At 40.2% G+C, this 22,681-nt stretch overlaps 1 protein-coding gene across 1 annotated transcript in view; it reads right to left on the bottom strand.

Annotated features, from left to right (window-relative positions):
- Positions 1-22,681, bottom strand: part of LRP1B (LDL receptor related protein 1B) — a 515,105-nt gene that overhangs the window by 291,931 nt on the left and 200,493 nt on the right. Inside the window, exons 4-6 of the mRNA XM_069021267.1 lie at positions 13,156-13,275; positions 11,686-11,814; positions 5,930-6,187 (exon numbers count right to left, since the gene is read on the bottom strand). Coding sequence (XP_068877368.1) covers positions 5,930-6,187; positions 11,686-11,814; positions 13,156-13,252 — 484 coding nt within the window. The 5' untranslated portion in view covers positions 13,253-13,275. The remainder of the gene's footprint in view (positions 1-5,929; positions 6,188-11,685; positions 11,815-13,155; positions 13,276-22,681) is intronic.

The following is a 22,681-nucleotide window of genomic DNA, read 5'->3' on the forward strand; positions in this document are numbered from 1 at the left end:
AGACCCAACTGATCATGCCTGTTGGAGCAGAAAGGTTGAATGAAGAGATATGAACTACCCTCATCCTTCCAGTAACCCTGATAACCAGCAAAAGGGCTGTGCAGCACCAATAATCAGCAAAGACAAGCCTGGAGCTGAAGAGAGGAGCACACTGTACAGGCCTAAGTCTCCAAAGGGGTCTTGTCATTACAGGGCACAGAAAAACTCTCTGAAAAAGGACAATTATCAGAGAGCATCGTTTCCTGCACTAAATAAAAGTCCATACTGCACTAGGAAAGCACCTTAGTGAGGCTGTATCAAATACTGGATCAAGAGTTCTGTAAATTCAGGACACCAGAATGAGGAATGAATGTATGGAGAGTTGCAAAGAAAATATCATGGAGTATGAACATCCAACTAAAACTGGGACTTGGGCCTAAAATAGCTAAAAGCACATGGAAATCAAAACAAAACATAAACAGGGAAACATGAAAATCCCAAGAGACACTGAGGAAGACGTGAGGAAGACTCAGGAAATGCAGCATGACATACAGGACAGTGATGGACCATGGATGACCCACATGGATCAAACCTGGCTCCCTGTGGAGCATCACCGAGTTCCACAGCAACAGGTTGTGCTGGAACCTGTGTGAGATAACATTCACAAGCCACCTGGAAGATGGCAAGAATAACAAGGTGGTGAGGCCAAATAAAAACGAGATTTCCAGAACAGCAAAGAGGATGGTCTATGGTCTGTTTTGAAGAACTGCAGGACCTTAGGAGACTGAGTGACTGGAGAGAGAAAGGAGATGGAAAATTCAAGCTAAATAAATATTTAGTTAATGAGAAAATTATCCTAGTTTTGTATATTTACTGATGGCTCTGTCTAGAGCATTTAAAAATGAGATATCGACACTATTAAAAAAATAAAAAACCTAAAGCCAAAAACCAAGAAAGCCCACCTTTGGACAAAGTAAGAAAGTTCATTATCCCAAACCCAACATTTGTCCAGTCTTTCCAGAATGCAAGGACAGCAATGCAAGATCAGCCAGGACTTGAGAAGTGCTCAGTGGATGCCACACACATGAAAAGTATTCTGTGATACTCCCTTAGGACACTCCTCCCACCTCCCATTCTGGCCCCTATGACTGTGTGAGCTGCTCTGAGCACTACTAAAGTCCCATGTGAGGTAAGAATGACCTTTGACATGAAACCTCCCCATTTCTGTGCACCTTCAAGGCACATGGGCTGTCTAACACAGAAGAAAAAAGCAAACCCACGTTCTACAACTGTGTGACAGCTCTTAGTGCCTGTCTGGAGGCAAGTTTGGGGCAGACTGTATGTAGGAATAAACACTTTCCCCCAGATCTTCACAGCTTTGCTCCTCCAGAGTAAGCCAAACTCTGCTCTGATTTTCCATGAATATTCACAGCAATTCACAGGAATTGCTGACAGGAGCACCATCTCCAGTGCTTGGTGTTTCCTTCTGTGACTGAAGGGGAATTACTGCAGCAACTCTGAACCCAGCAGTTGTGGATAATCGCTCCTAAGAAGTGGTTTAGGTCAGGAGGTGGAGGAGCAATTAGGGGACCAAAACCAGGGAAGGAAAGAGTGATGTAACCAAACAGACTCTTGGATCGTGGTCAAATCCTCTGAGCTCGCTGTCTGAAGTTCTTCACAGCAATCACATCCAAAATGTGGGAGATCCAAAAAGCCAGCCTGGCTTCTGCCCAGAAGGGCAAGTAGAAGGTGCTGGGTCCCACAAGCAGAGAAGGCAAATCCCTCTCCCTCTGGAGACTCCAGCTCCTCCATGCCCACCTCCTGTTCCAAACCTTGGCAGGTAAAAAACGAATTACTACAGAAGAAACAAGACATTTCTTTCAATCCAGAGTGGTCCTGTCCAAACACAGCTGCCAAGAGAAAAGCCTGTGTCCCTTCCCAGGTGAGGTGTGATTCACTGGCTGTTGGCACAGAGCACAGGTGGCACAGCTAAGCACAGGTGGCACAGCTAAGCACAGGCACTGCAGCATTGGTTGTGGTGTGCTGAGATAACCGAGTGCCAAGAAAATCTGAATCAAACATCAGCCAAGCAGAAAATATCATGCTCTGAAGCATCACCCCAGAATAGATTTTGTTCTATTCTGCAGAAGAATAGCAGCTAAAACCCAGGCTGTGCTGCCTGGTGCTGGTTTGTAGAGCATGCAAGGTGCTTGGTGCTTGTAGTGATGAAGATACAAAATGCCTCCTAAAATGAGGAAGGAGATTCTTGCACCCAGAAGATGCTGCTCCTGCCATCTCTCAGCTCCCACACACAAAAGCATTAATGAAAGATTGCACATCATGCCTTTAAAAGGACAGAAAATTGAGAGGTTTTCCACATTTGTGCCATTAGAAAGAATTTTTGTTAGTTTGGGCCTAGAGATATCAGAGTTTAAAGAAATTGCTCCTGAAATCTCGCTGTATCCACTGAAGTGGGCTGTGAGCTTGCTGTGAGCTCGCTGTGAGGTTTCAAGGAGGCATCTCTGTTGCTCTTTTACTAGAGGCTGCACAAGGCTCCCTTACAGGAGAATTATCCCTGAAAGCCTATTTGGGTCCAGTACTGTCTGCATAAATCTTTCCAAGAGGAAAATTTCCAACTTCTCTTCCAAAAACTAGGTCTTAAAAAGACAAAGATGAAGCAATGTGACAATGCCTGGCCTCAGCTGAGACAAAAACGCCTGTGCTGATACTGCTGTGCCTCCAGAAAGCTATCCCTATGCAAGGGGATACAGCTACCAAACAAACCCTGACTTAATAAACCTTCAAAGAGTGAAATTAGCCTAATTACTAGCCACAATGGGCAGCTCTGGAGTTGCATCCTGCTCTTCCAGAGCAAAAACACCCAAGTGAAGGATCAGCCTCTCCTCAGCCTTTCCTCTTCTGCAGAGTAACAGCCACAGAAGACCAAGTTACCCTGTGCTTCAAAGGACCTGATTCCATCCATCACAGACACATCACACCAAACTGAGGTCAGGCTGAACTGTCTGCTGAGGGAGAATGATAGAAACTAAAGGACTGTAATCTCCTTTCTTTTGTGAATGCAAACCTTATGTTCAGTACCTGGAGCTGGTGCTATATGACCCATCATGAAAACAAAGTCATTTTCACAGTCCCTGCTTTCCTAGATGTAGACTTTCATCTTTAAAGATGATCTATATTCTTTGTTCTTAAGTACAAGACTTACTTGCCTTCACTGAAGCAAACACTTTGAATAAATCCACTTCAAGCAGTCCCAGTCACTTTGGATAACTGACTTTTCTAGCACTTTTTGTGTCAAATGCAGATTTATTTTTTTTTCCACTAACAAAAAGAACGGATTAGAAGATTGAGATAAAAAAGATAAATTCCACAAACACCGCTAAGAAAACTTTTTAGGTTTTTTTCCCCCCTAGTACTTTATTCATATTCACACAAACACCAAAAAAAAGGTTCCTATGAAGAACAGAATGTACAATTTTATGTGACTCACCCCATGGCCATGACCATTTATTTGGCTTGAGCTGTCAAAGAATGCCATTACACTTGAAAACAAGTGCTACATTGAATTAATTTGCCTCATCAGGTGTAGTGCTGTATGATGAAGAGAAAAAAGCAGAAGTGACCTGATGGGTAACAGAAGGTGGAGGGAGTTAAAAGGAAGAATTTAAAACTAAAACTCCATTTTGCAGCAGCCACACAATGACCTGGCAAATATACCAGGCACAGCAACATGAGATTGCTGCCATGTCCTGGCAGGAATAACTCCAGGGGTGTCTAGAAGATCCTAATTAGGTGGACAAAAGCAAGTTTCAGCTGCCTCTCCCTCTGAGGAGACATGCCCAGACCGTGGGGATTAATGCTGCTCCACTGAGCAACACGACAGAAGTGTCTGTGGATGTGTGTGCTTGGGAAAAACACTCCCACAGCTAAATCTGCAAGATTTTGTCAGTCAGAGCTCCCAGCAAAGTTTTTTTTAAGTCCCTAAGCACTGTTTCCCAAATCGAAATCAAAGAAGTCGGAGCAAGTCTCAGCAGTCAGTTCATGTCCATGGGAATTACTATTCTCCATCTAAATAAGATTGAACGATTACCATGAAGTTTGAGAAGAACATTAGAGACCACAGGCTGGTGTGTGCTGGCACCGTGAAAAATGAGCAGCTCATTAATCCCAGACACTATTCATTTCAAACCCCTCACAGGGCCTCGATTTTGCAAACAGATGCAGTAACACAGATCTGGACAGCACAGGGATCAGAGATTCTCTTCACATGCAGGGAACAGAGGGAGAGGAACGCAGGAGAAGGGGTAGAGGAGCACAAACCACAGTGCTCAGGTCCACTCTGATGGTGAAAACAAGTGACAGAACACACAAACACACAGAGTTTAATACAAAACACATTTTGCCCAGGATTTTGGTTAATGTGATTGCTCTTCCTAAAAGGAAAACCAAATGTCAATGGCTGGGTGAATTGAAAACATACAATGAAATTCTACCACCCTACTTAAGGGTACTTTGATATCTGAAGTATGAAAAGTCCTCTAAAATGCAACACTAAAAAAACCCTAACCAACTAACCAACCAACCAACCAAGCAACACAAAATACAAACAACTCCAGAAAGACAAACAAACAAAACCACAACAAAAACCCCCAAAAAACCAAACCAAACCAAACCAAAAAAAAAACCCCAACAAAAACAACAACTGAATACAATAGGAAAAAGGAAAAACAAAACAAAACAAAAACTGTTAAAACAAATATATTTATGCCCATGACAAGAGTTATCTCTAAAAGCAAAATACTCACAATAGGTGGTGAATTAAGAAAAAACAAAAACAAAACAAAACAAATAACCAAAACCCTAAGTTTTGAAAGTTTCTTTAAACTTCAATTTACTATTCTAGTACATATGAAACTGGGAAAAGAGGTTAGAAACCCTCCCTTACTCTGCATCAATGAGCACACCTTACAACAGCTATCTTGATAGTCCAAAGCACAATTGTCATGCAGGATTTCTCACTTTGACTTGCACCTCCAAGATTTATAATCAAATTTGTGATTTGCATATTCCTGAACTGTATGGTCAGAGGGTTTGAGATCTGTTCAGAGATATTCTTTGATGCACATCTCACCTTAAAAGGATTTTTCAAAAGCTTGGGTCCAATATTAGACTCCAGGCTTGAGTTTTTAGAAGGCTTTATTAACACCACCATTGCACTCCTCAGTGCTGTGGTTTGTAAGCTGATCTGGGGACACCTTCTGTGAAAGATGAAGAAAATGGGTTTTTGTTTTTTGTTGTTTTTTTTTTTCTCCCTGCATGATATTTTGCAGTCTGTTCACATGCTCATGTGTCTGTGGATGAACACCTTCTTTAGAAGACAACAGCGTGCCACAAATTGAAAAGCTGACTGAGGAATAATGCTGTAATGTAAAGTCTAATTCAGTGTGATGACTTTAGGCATTTTAAAATTTATTTTCTTAATTAAAAAAAAAAAAAAAAAAACAAAAAACTAGAGGCAGCAGTTTGTTTCCACTAAGTCAGGAAATACTTTGGTATTTTCAAGAACTAACACACCTATGATAGTTATGTGCCAAGGATGATTCCATTTCATTGTTAATGCTGTCCCAGTAGCAAAGAGTGGCTCTCGAGCACAATGCAGCACTATTCTGCCAGAGAAAAAGAAGCCTTTTACATTTCTTCTTCCATTGCACTGCTGGTTTTGTAACTTCCACACGTTACAGTTAGTCTAGAAAACTGCACATCTTAAAAACCTTTGCATAGATACAAATACTGCAGCTCAGACTGAATATATGAGTGAAAAACCATAAAACTGCTTCGGCATGAGTCGCAATATTGAATGTCTCAAGACTGTTTTCAACTGCAAGCCCAGGAGAGACACCACAGTTCTGCTAAAACACTGCCAAATACTTACTGTGAAGGTACTGGGCAATGTTGATTGTCCACTCCTCTGGCAACTTCCCAGCTTTGGATATCTTGGAACATTTCAGTTGACTGGAGAGATCCCGTGACTCAATCCAGCACAGGGTGTCCTCTCTGTAGCTGTAGTCCAGGGTCACTACTGCAGATCCTTTCACAGGGGTCCGGGCAGACATTCTGCTTCCATTAAGGTATAAAACCTCAATTATCTCAGAGCTTGCAATCAGAAGAAGAGGAGGTCTGTCAGCAGGTTCTGAAAACGAAGTGAAGAGAGTTTAAAGGATTAACAGGCTGTATGTTGATATATTTATCTTTTCGGTTTTAATGGAGTTTTTAATGTTCTTACCTGTTTGTTTTAAGATATGCAATAAATTGGTTTTGTTTTTTATTTTCATAACTATCATATATTCCAAATTATTAAGTCTATTTTATCCTGCTGTTCTAATGGTTTACATCATTAAAGAAAATTAATTACCCCAGCCCAACAGCCTCTGTTTAATTCCAAGTATCATTATTGCAACATTTTTCATGCCTAAGTCATAAAATGAAATACAACTTATGCAAATTACCCCTATCCAGATTAGTGATATTTCAAAAAGAATGAAGGCCAGGAAAACCTGCAGAACTCATGAGGACACATGAAATTGTAAGATGTTTTTCAAATAAGAGTCTATAAACAAGACAAAAACTGGGGAGTGGGTGCTGCTGAAAGAAGTTATAACCAACCTAACAAAAAATCCAGTGCAGTGAAACCCTTAAAGCACAGAAAAGCTGCAGTTCCAGGCATATGTGAACAATATTTGTGTTGCCAAGTCAGGAGCTCTCACCCCAATGTAATCTGCTTGTTTTCATAGGAATGCATCAATGTTTGAATGCTGCATCGACATGTAGCACTCTTAATCAACATTCTACCTAATGGAGTTTCTCAAATTTTCACTAAGCAATTCCAAACGTCTAAATGATGAAAAGAAAAAAGGCATAAATAAAAGGATTTGACAAATGGTACTTCATCAGCAGGTGTGATTAAAGAGAAAAGAATACTTCAGTGAGTACAGTGCTCAGGGGTCTCACTCAAAGCCACAGCAGTTGGTGTTCTGTTCTTTGGTAATATCTGCTTTTATTTAAACATCTTTCCTGCTGATTTTTTTTTAAATTTTATTTTGTCATATTAAAAAATGTAATTTCTAAAAGGTTTAAGTGTGTATTCTTTCTAACATGGATTTAATTTACTCTTTTCTTATTCTTTCTCATTCCATAATGTATATTCTGTCTTGTCCCTCTCCAGTAAATCCCACGTGGACATTTGTAAATTCACACATCTATAGCGTTACTTTTGGAACTTACTGCCCGTCCTCATCATCCTCACATTCACTTCCACTCACCCATAAGTCAGACCCAAGCATTATTTTTCTTTGAATTTCAGACGATATCCAAGAACTGCAGCGATTTCATTTCTTTGTGAAACAATCCCTTGTGGTGTAAGCCATGAGTGAAGCTCTCTAGTCTTGTTTGTTTTCTCCTTACCAAAAGATAAGGTAGTGGGGGGTTCTTGCTAAGCAATTTTTGTTTGAAATCTGCCAGGTCCCTTTGCAGTCACTGTCTGTTCTTAGCAGCTTTTGCTACCCTTGAGAAGAAAGCCAGACTTAAGAACTTCTGTCCCTATCACCCACTCACCCCAGACTTTCCAGACTGGTACAAAAGGAGTGTTTCCATCTGCATCCTGCTGAGTCTGGGGATTTATTTTCACATCCAACAGCTCTGTGCTCAGCTCCCCTCTCCCCACAAAATAATAACCACTGCCTACTCCTGGATTCAATCACTCTTTTCCCAACTACCAGCAGTGTGAAAAGACCTTTATTATTATTTTTGCTCTTATACTTTGAGTTAAGCCAGATATTTCCACAGCCTGCAACATATAAAGCCTCAAAGAGAAGGCAGCTCACAGGAGCTGTTCACAGCTCCAAAGCCACCGGGTGGTTTCAGGCTGCCAGAGAGAACTCTATCTTTCCTTGCACTGCTTTGAACTGGCCCACTGAAAACTGTAACGAGGATTTAATACCTCACTAAACTCCAGAGAAAGGCTGTATTTTGGAATTAGGGTCTAAGACAGGAGGGAATTCCTCAAAGGAATTTGCTTCAAACCTCTTGAGCAACAGATGTAATCAAACCTGGCTGCAAAGGTATCGTAAGGACTCATGGTACTGCCAAGAGGTTCTGCTCAGCAGGCACCATTACACATTAAAAATACAGAAACTAGATTCCTGGGCTTGAAATCATATTTTTAAAGCATAAATACATTAAATAATTCAATGGATTAAAGCAGTTAATCATGTTTTTTTACAGTAGGGAAAATTACCTGCTTCCTTCAGTGTTGCTCAGATAAAGGTCAACTTGATAACTTGAAAAACATAATATATTAATGATAAAACTGTACAAGAATATTAAAATTCCATACAAAAATATATAAACCAACTTACTGTATAGCATAATGCAGATGAAAAACAGGAGATACTAAAGAAATCATGTCTTCACCCTCATGAAAACTGCTTGTCTGCTCCTTGAGAACAGAATCTACAAAGCTTAAAAGTTTGGTGGATGGATTTAGGATGAGTTACAGTGAGCTGACAGAAGCTTTTCAAACAAGTGGACTTCATGTGAATTATTTTTTCACAAGTTTTTTGTTTTGTTTTGTTTTGGTTATTTTTTGGTTTTTTTTCATTTTATAGGAAAGATAAGAAGTGAATAGCTCTTTAATCCAGGGAAGTTTTATGATTCATCCTTCTTGACTAAAATGAAAGCATCCTCCTTTGAATTATGTTTAAGATAGAGTAGTGGAAAAGATGAAAGCCTTGCATTTCCCTCCTACCTGATCTTGTCTAAAATACAGATCAATAAGTGATGCCACAACAAATCAGAAATGAAGGTGTTTTGCACTGCCAACAGACTTCTCATCTGGAAGAAAAACCTCAGAAATGCCAGCATTTTCTGTATTTTCCACCACAATGATACGGAAGGCATAAACCCCAGAATTCAGTGTTTACAATCAGCTTAAACCCCCTTTTCCTGGGGTATGCATTGTGCATCATAAGGACTTTGCTATCACCAATATATGTATTGTATAAACATCTGAAAAAATAATGAGCAGTCCAATTTCATTTTGACATTGTTTTCGATGTTTAACCATCGTGTACCTCACCAATGGGTTGTTTTATTTCTAAAGTCTCCAAACTTAGCTCGGTGAGATTTTACAAGAAAATTGAGTTGTCAAATCAGTTTAACATGGCTGATTTTTTTTCTTTAAATGCTAGAATTTTTTTTTCTTTAGTCACTATCAGTTCATCCCACTTTATCTGCATGACAAATGTTTGTTAGCACACAACATTTCTCTCTAGATTGGCTTTGGAGATACAAAACACACCAGGAACTTTTCTAAAACAGATGAATTTCTTTTCCTCAGCTAGATATTCCCAATTCTGAAATTTTCTTTCCTTAAATACTCTTCTCATCACATGCAGATCTTGCAATTTAGGCATAAAAAATTGGTAAACAAATAAGTTCTAAAACTCTGTTCAGCAAAGCTGTGTTTTTTTTCATTTTCACCTCAGAAGAAACCATTAACTGCTTCTTTATTCATTAAAAAAATATGGCTAAAAAGTCTGGAAAAAACCCACGGAGAGCCCCCAGCTGTTTTGATACCTATTTAAACATCCTTCCCAAAGGGAATGTGCAGCTAAAAGCTTTCAGCTCCAGAGTTATTTAATTGTGCTGAGGAAGAAAATGCAGAATTTAATAAGGTAGAGACCGCCCCACCTTCCCAGCTGAGCGTTTGGCTGCCTGAAGGACAGCAAAGAGCAGCTTCTGAGAAGTAAATTGTGCCACCCCACATGTGCAGAGCTGGCTGAGTGGCTCTGAGGCCATGCAGGAGCTGATGGACCTGTGGGGTCACCACACTGTCCCCAGCACAGGGCAGGGCTCCTCCAGACACAAACAAGTGTCACCTGCTCAGCACCTTCTGAGGCCTCCAGCACCTCCTGCACCTCACTGCTCCTCAATATTCAGGAAGCTCCGAGTTGATTTCCAGAGCCAGCTGGGATGTGGTGGTTTGCTGTTTCGGATTGTGCTGTATCCAGGATCTCAGCATGGATGGTGATTCGTATTTGTAGCTGATCTGCTGTTCTTAACATTGAAAGCTCTACAGAAAGCCCAGCCTACACCTCTAGTGCTGCTTCTGATCTCTCACAGCTCTTACATACAGAGCTGAATACTCCTCAGCTCATTCTCTTCCTCTGCTTGACAGCTACTTTTGCCAAATGCAGACAAAGCAGAGGTTGCTTTATCCATCCTTATTTGCTCTAGGTTCTTTAATGAAAAAGTTGATAATTTTTCTAACTGCTGGTTTGTTTGTTTTTTTCCTTAGACACCTTTTTTTTCCTTGGATTCTGTTCTTCTGATCCAAAGCCACCTTGTGTTTAAAAAAAACCCAATGTAATGAGTAACGCTCATTTCTGTGCAGCACCACGATCCTGGTTTGTATTGTCCTACAGGGGGTTCTCTGATTAATGAGTAGTGACTCCTTTCTGAAAACAACAAAAAATGTGAAAACTACTGTCAAGTAAACATGATAAAGTAGTAAAAAATACAGAGATTTTATTAATGTGGTTTTTTTCATCTTGACACCAACGGCTCTCTACAGTGCACAGATGTTACTCAGTTTTCTGTGTGCAAAAAGGGAAACTATAAGGGTCACCTCAAGCCCTGTACTGGCACCATGAGGACTTCCTGATCAAGAATTGCATTATTGATTTTCATGCAGTGGAGAAAGAAGAATAATAAATTATTTTTACTTTGCATGGGCTTTCTTATCTCACAAGACTTCACTGTGGATTAAAAAAAAAAAAAGTCCCATGTATGGATCAAGAAAAAGCAGTAAAAGAAAGAAAATACTCTTTAACTCCCAGTGGTGATCAAGCAAGAATATATTTAGTAATGCTCTTTAGGTGAGGAACCCTCAAAACCATTACCAGACCTTCCTATCTCCTGATGGCAAAACAGTTACAAAAAGGAAGACTTAAAAATACATACAACAAACATGGCTTCATGCTCAGCTGCATATGCTTCAGCACTGTGGATGCTGAAGAATTCCTTAAGGAACTTTTTTGGGTTTTTAATATAAAGGTATTGTTAATTCATTATGCTGAATAAGAAAACACTGTGTACTATATTGCCTCATTAAGCACAATTGACTGATTTCCTCAAATACCCAATCCACTATAAGTAATGAAAACATGCACTGAGCAACAAAAAGCCTCATGTGAATATGTATATCAGGAAATTCACCTCTTGGGATAATGCAAGGACAAAGCAATCTCATGTCTTTTTTCATCCTAAGGGTACAATTACCTCATGATCATTTCCCCTGTCTCCATTGTCTTCCCAGAGTAAACAGCCTTTTTTGTTTGTGTGAGGAAAATCTTTGATTTATTTATGAACAGGGAGGCTGGGAACTCTTCTAATCTTGGCTGAATTGAGTATTTTGCTTTAATTAATAATATCCAGATAATAACTTTAAATATTTCCCTTGGAGTATTGTCTTAATAAGGGAAAAGTTTTTTCTAAGGTTGTTGTGTGGCTCTTTGTAGTAGAGTGAAGGAAAGTTCATCTCACGTGTGCTCATCTCTGTCCTTTCACATGAATCCTCTAGGACCAAACCTCAACGTATTTTCAGGAAGGCAAAAAGATGTTAAAACTTACTATTTTTGGCCTTGCAGGACTTGTTATCGGGCTGAAGCACATAACCCTCCACACAGCTGCAAGTGTAGGATCCATCTGTATTTACACACATCTGGCTGCAGCTTCCATATGTGTCACATTCATTCAGATCTAAAGGAACATCAACAAGATTTAGTTTAAGGATTAGGAAAAAAAATCAGTAAAATTGAGAATTCTAAGAGAGATGTTTAAGTCATGAAGTCATTTTGGTGTGAGGCTTGATGTTTTCCCCTTCTCAAACAATGAATTTATTAGGGGTGTTGGCTGTTGAAATCACTTGAGTAGCCAAAATGAAGGGTAGGAGTTTTCAAGTTCAATAGCTCTTAATTTTAAAAGATAAAACCTTCATTATTTCAAGTAGTCTCCTATGTCTACATCATATTAGGGAGACATTTGGGTCCTTGTTAGTACTAGAGATCACTAGTTATCAGGGTTGATGAATGGAGCAACATTTCAGGAGAGGAAATAATTGATTATCCTTCTCAACCTATTTATGCTGGCAATGTCTTACAGTTCCTTAAATGAGCTGTCACCACTTCTCCATTAAACCACCATCCAACATCTAAAACTATAGACTCCTCTAATAAATATAAAGAGCAATTTTCTCAACTAGGGTGTATATGGATAATACCATAAAATCAAGATATGCTATTCAACAGTGGTTGAGGGTTTAAGTAATAAATTGACATTCTAAAAAACCCACTGTTTAAATCATTTCCTGAGATATATTTTTAATCACGAAACATGACAACCATAGAGAGAAAGAACTTATAATAAATTACATTTATGAAGAATCTGGCTCAGTTCTTTTAGTTGGAGAGAGGAGTGATTGGTAGTGAGCACATCCATATGGCCTTAGAACTCCAATATGATTATTAATAAAGAAAAAATAAAGCAAGAAACAAACACCTGGACAAAGAACTAAGAAGCCATATATTTCAAAAATGGAAGAGAACAGTCTCCAAGTTAAGTCTACAGTTTCAGTCTACAATTAATTACTCCAAAGTAACGTTCCCAGCTAAGCTGTATGACCTTGGGAGGGTTCATTTATCAAATTCTAATCTAGGTGTGACTTTATGGCCGTGAGGTGAAACACTACAGGTTTCACAGGCTCTCCTGGTGGTGAGGTGTGGAGAGAGAGCGGCTCACACAACTGAGCTGTAGCTCCACAACTCCTCCAGTCGAGCTGATCCCTTCAGTAACTTCAGGAGAGTTTCTGCTGGGGCACAGGAGCACCAAAGAGTCAGGAGGGAGGTCCTGACTCTCATTTTAGGGGCACTCTTTTCCATTCCCTGCTCCAAAAGCCCACACTTGTCCCTGACCAACGCCTTTGAAGAAGGCTGAGGAAGCGACAGTGCTGTCCTGGTTGTCCACCAGCTCCCTGCCCCTGACACCCAACAGGGAACCATCAGGACACCTGGGTATTGATGTTGTAGTGAATTTCGTGTTTACCTGTGCAGCTTCTCCCATCCCTGCTTGTTTCATATCCATCCCTGCAGTAACACCTGGTGCCGTTCCTGGTGATGGCACATTTGTACTGGCAGTTCATCTGCTGGCACTTGGGGAGCAATTCTGTGAATGGCAACAGAGCAAGATGTTACTAAATATTTGTATTACTCCGAAATTGAAAACGTCAGAAGCTTTTATATATATTTAAGTGCATGTCTCAGGAAGGAAACACCACCACCATTTTCATTAGCAGGAAATATATCACACACACCCTGTAAAACGCTTGTTATGAAAATTCCATTTCAGCAAGTTAAACATTAGAAATCAACATTTTATTTCTATCAAGAGTTGTTCAAAAGTTTATTATTGAGGTGTACCGTTGCTGTTCCTAAACATCCATTTTTAGCACATTAGTCATAGCAATTATTTGGGAAAAAAATAAACCCAAACAAAACCATACCTGAAGTGGTCATAGTTATAAAAAACAACCAAGGTTATGAGAAATGTTTCAACATCTGTATCTTCACTATTCCTGATATCAATTGATTTTCTAACTTTGTAAAGCTTGTTTTGATTTACTGATACACACATAACCTTCACACCTAACAATGGGAATACATTCTGCCTCAATAATTTAACACTGGATGTGTAATGGTGAATAAACAGTGGACGCTATATATGTCATTACTGCTGACAACCTTCATAGAATCTACCTAAATACACACCATCAGCACAAGGCATGATGCTAACAGACTAAAGAAATACTGTAGAAATACAAACTGCAATGTTTTCCAGCATGAAACAGCACAAAACCAAACAAAAACTGCTCCAACACTTCCCAGCCTCAAGCTGTGTGCCGTGTTTCAATAATTTTTCTGATCAAAAACCCCAGTATTTTAATGAACAACATTTCTTTCCCTCCAGGAAAATGAAAAAAAGGATTGAAAAATGCAGCTTAAGGAGTTGCTCTGAGGGTGTTTTTCAAACCTATGCAGATGGATCAGAAAATAACCTGCAAATGGACAGAGAACTTTCTGCTACAGGGCTGACTTTAAGTAACTGGGCATGACCTAAGGAAAAAGAGAAATCTGTATTTTAATATGTGAACAGTTTTAATCCACCTGATCATTATTCATCGAGTTCTACTTGGGAGTAGAATGAACATGAATATGAAGAAGATTCTCTATCAGCATCTGAGCCCTGAAGCTTCCGTTCTGGAACGACTGCCACTGTCAAAATAAAGCTGAAATTTTGGGAGAGAAGTGGATATGGCTGGCACACAGTTACTACTTATTCTAATGCTACTCTTCTAAAAAGAAAGTGGTTTCACACAATTGTCTCAGGGCATTCCCTAGAATTCTGCATGCCACACAGTCTGCAGACTGCCTAGAGGTCGATAAACCACACACTGTCGAAATCTGCCCATTTTCCCAGTGGTTTCTGGTATATTTCTCTGTCTTCTGGGCCCTGTGCATAGGAAGATAATATATTTTTTGGCTGTAGCTGGCTTTGTTGGTTTCCTGTCCCTAGTCCAGTCCTTAAATTTGCTATACCTTTCCAAGAACAAGTCCCATACAGAGGGTGAACTGGGGAACTTTCCTAAAGGTACCCTGAAGAGGTTCTGAGCGCTGAGGTGTGGAGCTTCAACCAGACGAGCTGGCACCTGCTCATTAAATTTGTCTATCTGAATAAAATCAACACATACATCTCATTTTCTAAGCAAACATGGATCAGCTATCCTTTACAACCTACAATTTTCTTCCTCCAATATTTGTCTGATGCTACACAGCCAGGAGCTCCTACTGGATGAGAAACATTTGACTTACAAACAGGACTTGGTTTGTTTGCACTCTTTCCTTAATGGATGCCAACAGGCAGCAGCTTGAACCAGAATAGTGGGACCTGCACACAGCCAGGAAAGCTGGAGAACAATGAAAATAAATTGGCAAGTGAGGTCCATTATGGGAAAATTAATAAAAACCAGTCAATCTGCTCATATTTTTGACAAAAACTGTTGAATTGCATTGATTTTAAGTTCTTGCAGTATCATACAAGTGGCTTTTAACAGCAAAATAGCTGCATTTTCCTTACAATAAGTATTAAAAGGTACTTTGATAAGGGTATGTAGTGAGGGAAGAAGGGGGAATGGCTTTAAACTGAAAGGGGATAGATTTGGATTAGATGTCAGAAAGAAATTCTTCCCTGTGAGGGTGGGGAGGCCCTGGCACAGGCTGCCCAGAGAAGCTGTGGCTGCCCCTGGATCCCTGGAAGTGTCCCAGGCCAGGTTGGACAGGGCTTGGAGCACCCTGGGACAGTGGAAGGTGTCCCTGCCCGTGGCAGGGGGTGGAATTGGATGATCTTTAAGGTCCCATCAAATCCAAACCATTCTGGGATTCTCTGACAGCTGAAGTGCTGTGGATAGAACAGGGATCCTCTGGGAGCTCTTACTCTTCCTTCTCTTACACAAATCATTACATTCACTTTTTTGAGAACACTGTCTGAGCCTATTGATCAGTGAATGAAATCATTACAAATTTGTTTTCTCAAAAGACACGTTTCTCAGCCCACTGTCAAGACCAGGGAAAACCAAAACATCTTCTCTCATTTTAGCCAGCTAGGAAAAGGAGCAAGCAATCACTCGCCTCAAGTTTCACACTAAAACTGCTTTTAACTGGAGGGCAACAACAGCCAGCCAGGAATTGTTCAAATGCACCAGACATCCCCACAAAACCATTAAAGAACCACTGTTGGCTGCCATCTGTTTCTGACTTCAGACAAGTATTTCCCCTCCTTCCTTAAATTATCCATCAAATCATTTCAAATGTATTTTGTTTTCTTATTGTGACAGACCCTTTCTGGCCCCAGAAATTTTTGCTCTATTGCTGATCTGCTAACCCTGCCAAGGGAACCCATAAGTGAAAAAGCAAAAAAATACAATAACAGTGTAGAGGGTAAGAATATATATAATACAACAAAATAGAACAGAATAAAACAGAATAGATTAGGAAAGAATATTTCATTTGGAAGGGACCTACAATGATGATTTAGTCCCACCGCCTGAGCCCTTCAGGACTGACCAAAAGTTAGGGCATGTTATTAAGGCCACTGCCAGATGCCTTTAATAAATAAAACATTAAACAGTAAGATAGAAAATGTATTTTCTACTTTACTAGCCATTTTGTAATAGCTGTAATACTGATCCTGAAAACCTTTGGAAGAAAACACAGTTTGACTGCCTCTGGCAATGTTTGAAATATTGAAGGACAAGCTATGGAAGACAGTGTATACATTTAAGGCTTGGTTAGATTTGTAACAGGTTTCTTGAGAAGTGAGGAGGCACAGAAAAATCATGAAGCAGAACACTGATATTTTTAATGCTCCAGATAGGACATTTAAAGAGATAAAAGCCAGGGACTGTCATTTCTTGTCTTTTCTAAAATTCTGCACCCACTTTGATCTCCCTTTCTCAGCGAGAACTGGTTTACAAAGTACACAGGCAGTGAAGAATGAGCATCACTGAGCCTTCTACTTTTATCACAGCTACAGAAACCTCTGAATTTGTCAAAGCATGGTATTTCTGCTGCAGGATTTAAAGGAAGGAGCTGCACTGAAGGAAACAACAGGAGAGAGCTTTATAGCTCTCTGGCAGACCCACAGTTCAAGAAAAGGAGCTGCAGAGCAAACCGTGAGATTTGCAGAAATACAGGGTAGCAGAAACAGCTCTGAGTGTCTTTAGGATGATCTATTTTCCCCAAGCCCAGGGAGTAGTGACAATTCATCCAACTCTGATTTAGGTCATTTTGTTCAGTGTTTTCTTTCTTCCACAGGAGACATGAAGGGCAGCATTTTTTACTTCCCTACATCTCCATGAACTCTCTGAAGCTCTGATCCAGGTCTGCCACAAAAGCCACCCTGCTTTCTCAAAGACACCCATGTCAATCTTATGCTCCCTGACTTTCATGTTGCTCTGACTCCCAGGCATCTGGTCCCACAGGAGAGTAGTCAATCAGGCAAAGATGCTGCTGATCTCATCTCCCCTAAAGTGATACACCTTTGGCAATGACTCAGAGGAGCTGTAAGCTTCCCGGACAAACTGCTCCCACAGGAATTCACCGTAATAAAATCCTGCCTTCATTTATTCCTTCTGTGTTCAATGAAACACACTGCTTGCCATAGTTCATTCAAGATGAATGATATAAGGAACAAACTTCTCTTGAATGGCTTTTTAATGAAAGGTTTAAGCAATTGATCTGACTATCCTTTTTGTCAGATCGCCCTGAGCCGACATGAGGTTCACAAAAGGTTCACACCAGGTTGTCACGCTCAGATGTTTTGGCTGTTTCTATGAACAGGAAAAGCAGTTCAGCTTGCAGATTCTTAATACTGAATTTATTTCTTTGGGGGCTACTGGGGACTGTCAAAAAAAGTAGAATGGATTTACCAATATACCTATTAACTTTGTCTTACCTGAGTGGAAAAACAACCAAGGCCAGGTTGGATGGGACCCTGGTCAACCTCATCTATTGGAATCTGTCCCAGGCCTCGGCAGGGTGGTGTGGGTTGGAATGAGATGATCTTTAAGGTCTCTTCCAAACCAAACCTTTCAGTGGTTCTGTATGACCATATGAAAGCAGACTTGAGGCATACACAGCAAAATGCATTTAGCTGCCATTACTTCTGAGCCACTTGCATGCTAAAAAAGCCTTTTGGCTGCAGTGGGTTCCCAATTATGTTTCCTAAGTACATCTGTAATAGACAAATCCTGTCCTGCTCTTTGTGTAATGACAATATATGCTGGAGAGTACTGACAACCTTTCAGTACTCTGTGAATTAAAATTTACTGCTTACGTACTGTTGATAAACATCAATAACACAGAGCTGGTGCAAATAAAAGAAACTGGCTGAAGTTTACATGTTGAAAGTGCCAGACAATACACCAAGGGAATAAAAGCAGAGCTTCTGTTGTCAGTTCAGGACTTCCAAATTTGAAACAACAAAGGATCCTTGTCACACAGTTCATCAGAGAGTGACCATGAGCAACCAGTGTAATGTTGCCTGGGAAAAGGGGAACGCATCACTGAGAGAACTGGGATAAGTGTTTCCCATTGAGAAAGTGTTGATGTCAAGCCCCAGGATGCTCCTGAGTGCTTTCCTTCCAGGAGGCAGCTGCTTGCAGCAGTGCACACCCCGATGGATACGTGGAGAATAAACTCAGCTTTAGGCAGAATCAGAGCCTGAGGGATTAGCAGGGGAAGGGAGAGCTGCAATCTGAGGGGACACTGCGAGTTTTCGTGTTGATTGGTGCCAGGGGATGAAAATGAAGAGGAATTATGACTGCTGTCTATGAATATATCAGAGGATCAACAGCGGGGAAAGAGACAATTTAAACTAAAGGGCTATTGGCAGAAGTACAAATGAGTATAAATTGCCCATTAATAAATTCTGGCTGAAAATGAGATGGTTCTTAGCTATTACCATAATCAGGTTCTGGAACTCCTCTTTGAGTGGGAACAGCAGGGACAGAAAATAAGTGCTTGCTTTTGACATGGATCAAGATAGACCAACAAAAAACAGCATATGGAAAGGGCCCTGAAATACCAGAAACCATTTACATGACTCAGGAGGTTCCTCCACTGTGTTCCTCAAGCAACACATCACCTGATGCTAAAACCTAATTCTTCATTATGAATCTAAGATTAATCCCTTTTTTCCTTGTCTCTAAAATATACCCAAAGGAGAACTTAGGGGAGCTTGCTACCGAACTATTCTTCTAATTGAACTCCATGCGTAATCTTTTCTTCTCTTAAATATTCGTATTCTTTTCGGAACCTTTGTGTTTCATAAATTTGCTTGATCTTATCTCTGTGTTATTCAGTTTTTGTGATTCAATATTCATACACTGATGTCTAGACTATTCTTATCACACATACTCTGTAAGCCTTATTTTACTTTTCTGGTTTATGTTTTGAGTTTTTGAAGTACAAGCCTTTCACAAACTAGACTTTGTTGTAATGTACCCTTAGTTTTTTTGTTTGTTATTGTTGATATTAGAGACACAATATAAAGTTCTATGGTTTGCTTCTCTGGCAGAAAAAGGTGGCTTGATTGATAGAATTCACTTGCTGGATTGAAATAATGCAGCATGTTTTTATCTTTCATTTGTTCATTTAGTCATTTTATTAGTTTTTAATATATTACCATAAAAGAAAAATGACACAACTGTAATGAACTCTGTCAGACACCTCAGCCCATAACTCTCTTATGGCAGAAGCAGCACAGAAAAAGAGATATGGAAACCAGAGATCAGGTTCATGACCTTCCAGCCCTGTTGTGGGTGATCTCTGTCAAACTCAGCAGAGAAGCACAAGGAGTAAAATTTAAATATGTTGGTTTCCATTAGCTCCTAGAATAAAACATCCAGTCAGAAAAATAAACTAAACTGGGAGATGTTCAAGACTTAGCCATTTACAGTTGAAGTCTGCAGCCAGCCCCAGGTGCCCAGCCCCATCAGTCAGTGCAGGATTTCTGTACAATTCACAACAGGGTAATCAGACCCCAGAATGACAACTTAAAACGCTGCATCCTGAACTCCAATTCTTAGTCCTGGGTGTAACTGCAAGCCTTTTCCTTCACAGAGCTCAGATGTCTAAGTTAGGACTGCTGTTAGGTAACTCCATTCACTTGAACTCCCAAGTGCAGAATCTCTTCCCAAGGCTGGAGTGTTAAAAGAATATTTCTAAGACAGAGGCAGGGAAATAATGCTTGAGAATGGTGCTTTGTCCTGGATACCAGGCTACTCCTGAGTTTTCCATAAAATAGCAACTGGCTAAAATGAATTACCAAATGGCTGTATTTCCACCTTTTTTCATTACTAAAATCATCAGGCAACTGAGCCTTTTTCCCAGCAGTATTGGTTCAACATGTGAACACCTGATGCAGCAACTGGTGCATCCTGTGGAGGAAACATAGATGGGCTGTGATGTGTGAACACCCCTGAGGCTCAACAAACACCTAAGCAGTCCTGGGTCCCACCCCCTGAACAACTGCTGTGAGGACAACGCCGTCATGTAAAGGGTGAGCACCAGATTTTTGTCATGTTAGCTATACTTTATAAGAAAAAATGGCCTTAATGCAGTGTCAGAGCTCAGCCCATCAGTAGGAGAACCCTGGCCTGTAGCACCAAGTGGTGCAGGAAGTTTGACTTGGAAAAGAGCAGCTCAAGGCGAGACTTTCTGAGCATGGTGGCACATGAATTGCACTTCACGAATTTACCTGATGTATCTCAATTGTATCTTTCCACACAACACTGTCTATGTGTTGGCAATCAGTCACTGAACAACTTAATTTGTTATTTTAGGTACACATTACAACGTGTTTGTCTGTTTTATGATTACAGGAAAATTACATATCTTGTTTAATCTGCTTGTCAGTCTGCACATAACCAGAAGTGTCTCACTGTGATTATTGTTCAGTGAAAATGGGCACGTCTTGCTGAGCAAGTACTGAGTAACTGCTCAGTAGGCTGCTTCTGAGTAACAAGATATTACTTAGGAAAGACAGATTTCTTTTCTTCCTTCTTTTTTCCCCCATTATTTCCAACATATCGAAGTCAGAGAGAAGAAGGAATGTTGCAGGAAAAAAAGTTTAAATAAGCAAAAAAAATCTTCCACAACCCCCAGCACTTCCTTTCAGATGTGAGTATAACCATCTTCAAAATATTCCTTAACAGTATCTCCCTACCCAGTTCATGGATAAATTTATTTTTCAAGGATGTACTATTGAAATTTCTGCCTGCCTAAATCTTGACCTACGTTATTTGGCTCAGCTTCAAAACAATTTGTTTGATGTGGTGTTCTTCAACCATAGCATCACACAACACTTTAAAAGATGAGATCAGCAGGTAGGAGGCATGTAGAGAAATATTGGCTTCACCTGTGGAAATGGCTCATTATTCTGACCTTTTGCTGTTTTAGTTATATCTTGGCTGCCAAACACAAGCATAAGCTGAAGGAAAGTTCACATGGGAAATAACAAACTGGGTAAATGATTTCATGACTGAAGAGAGTAATTTATCTGGTTTTTAACATGGACAGAAGAGATAAGTTTAAAAGAATAGCTATGAGACAAATACACATTTATTTAAGTTTATTTAAAGTAGTTTATATTTTTAAGCATTTCCATGGGATTGAATACATGTTCACTGAGGTACAGATAATAATCTCTAAGTGTGTCTAATGAAATATGAAGCCTGACAATGCTGCACATGTCAATAAGCCAAAGATGAAAGTAGGGAGTGCTAAAGTTTGTGAATGGTGATAATGACTGGCAGAATGGGTAAACTACAGAGAGGTCCAGAAGTCAGCAGGAGCAGATCACCTGGGCTTCTTAGCAGTCTGGACCAAATTGTATAAAATCCATTTCCAGAATTAGCTCACAATTTCTCAGCCTTGTAAGTAAATTGCAGTTCAGTGCCTGAGGAATGCCTGGACACCAAAGCAGAAATTTGCTGGCAGGAGCAGAGCAGGCTCTGATGGCAAAAATGCTCAGGAACGTTTTGTGGTGGTAAAGGATTTTAGGAAGCCTCTCAGGGAGAGCTCTGGAAATCGAAGTACTGTCCCTGATGAGGCAGGTCCCCCCTCCTGGGCTGTCCCCTCACTCAGGCACACGATTCCACCCAGCTCATCTGGTCACTGGATAACAAGGAGTTCTAAGTTGAAAAAGTTGAAAAGTGTGATTTACTGTGGGTTCATACATGCTTTCCAGATCTATTTATGGGAAGCCAGCTCACAGCCTGGCATCACCAGTGTTCAGTGTCTCTCTTAAAACAGTCTCCTGCAGAGCACTGAACCATCTCACTCCCTCCTGAAGATCACCTCACTCCAAAGCAAGGGTGTGTTTTCACACATGGATTTATGGGAATGGCCCAGTCCAATGGCCCAGTAAGATCAGCTGAAAATCTCTACTGTGCCTCAAGCAGATGCACCCCAGCATGGCCATGCCATGTTCCCTTCAAGTGGCAAGATGTCTTGGTCTTCTTCTGGAATGGCAGTTTGCAGAGATAAGTAACAAGTTTAGACACTCTTTGTTCTGTTGCCTCATCTAGTGCTGTAGATTTAATGGTGCAACAGAGCTGGGAAGGGTGTGGAACTCCTAAAACATTGCAGAGAGGCCAAAAGATTATTAATTTATTTTTACTAATACTTGGGGGGGGTGAAGGAAAAGGAAAAAAAAAAAAGGAAAAAAATAAAATTAAAAAAAAAGCTGACATCTTTATTTCCTTTGCTCGGTTCACAGTTATGTGGAAAAAAATAATTAAATCATTCTGAAATCAAAAAAGACACCTATAACAGCTTTTCCCAGTGCCCAATTTCATGCCTCCTTATGGAAGTAGTCCCTCAGAAATTGCTTCTCTTTGCGAATACAACTACACTTGACAGATAAAATCCTCAAAAAATTGCCAAGCAGAAACCTCAGGCTCATGAGGCAGAGCCTTCCTGGAAACACAGCCAAGGACTTGGAATCAATTACA

This window comes from Aphelocoma coerulescens, chromosome 7, assembly GCF_041296385.1.
Source record: "Aphelocoma coerulescens isolate FSJ_1873_10779 chromosome 7, UR_Acoe_1.0, whole genome shotgun sequence".
Taxonomy (NCBI): Eukaryota; Metazoa; Chordata; class Aves; order Passeriformes; family Corvidae; genus Aphelocoma; species Aphelocoma coerulescens.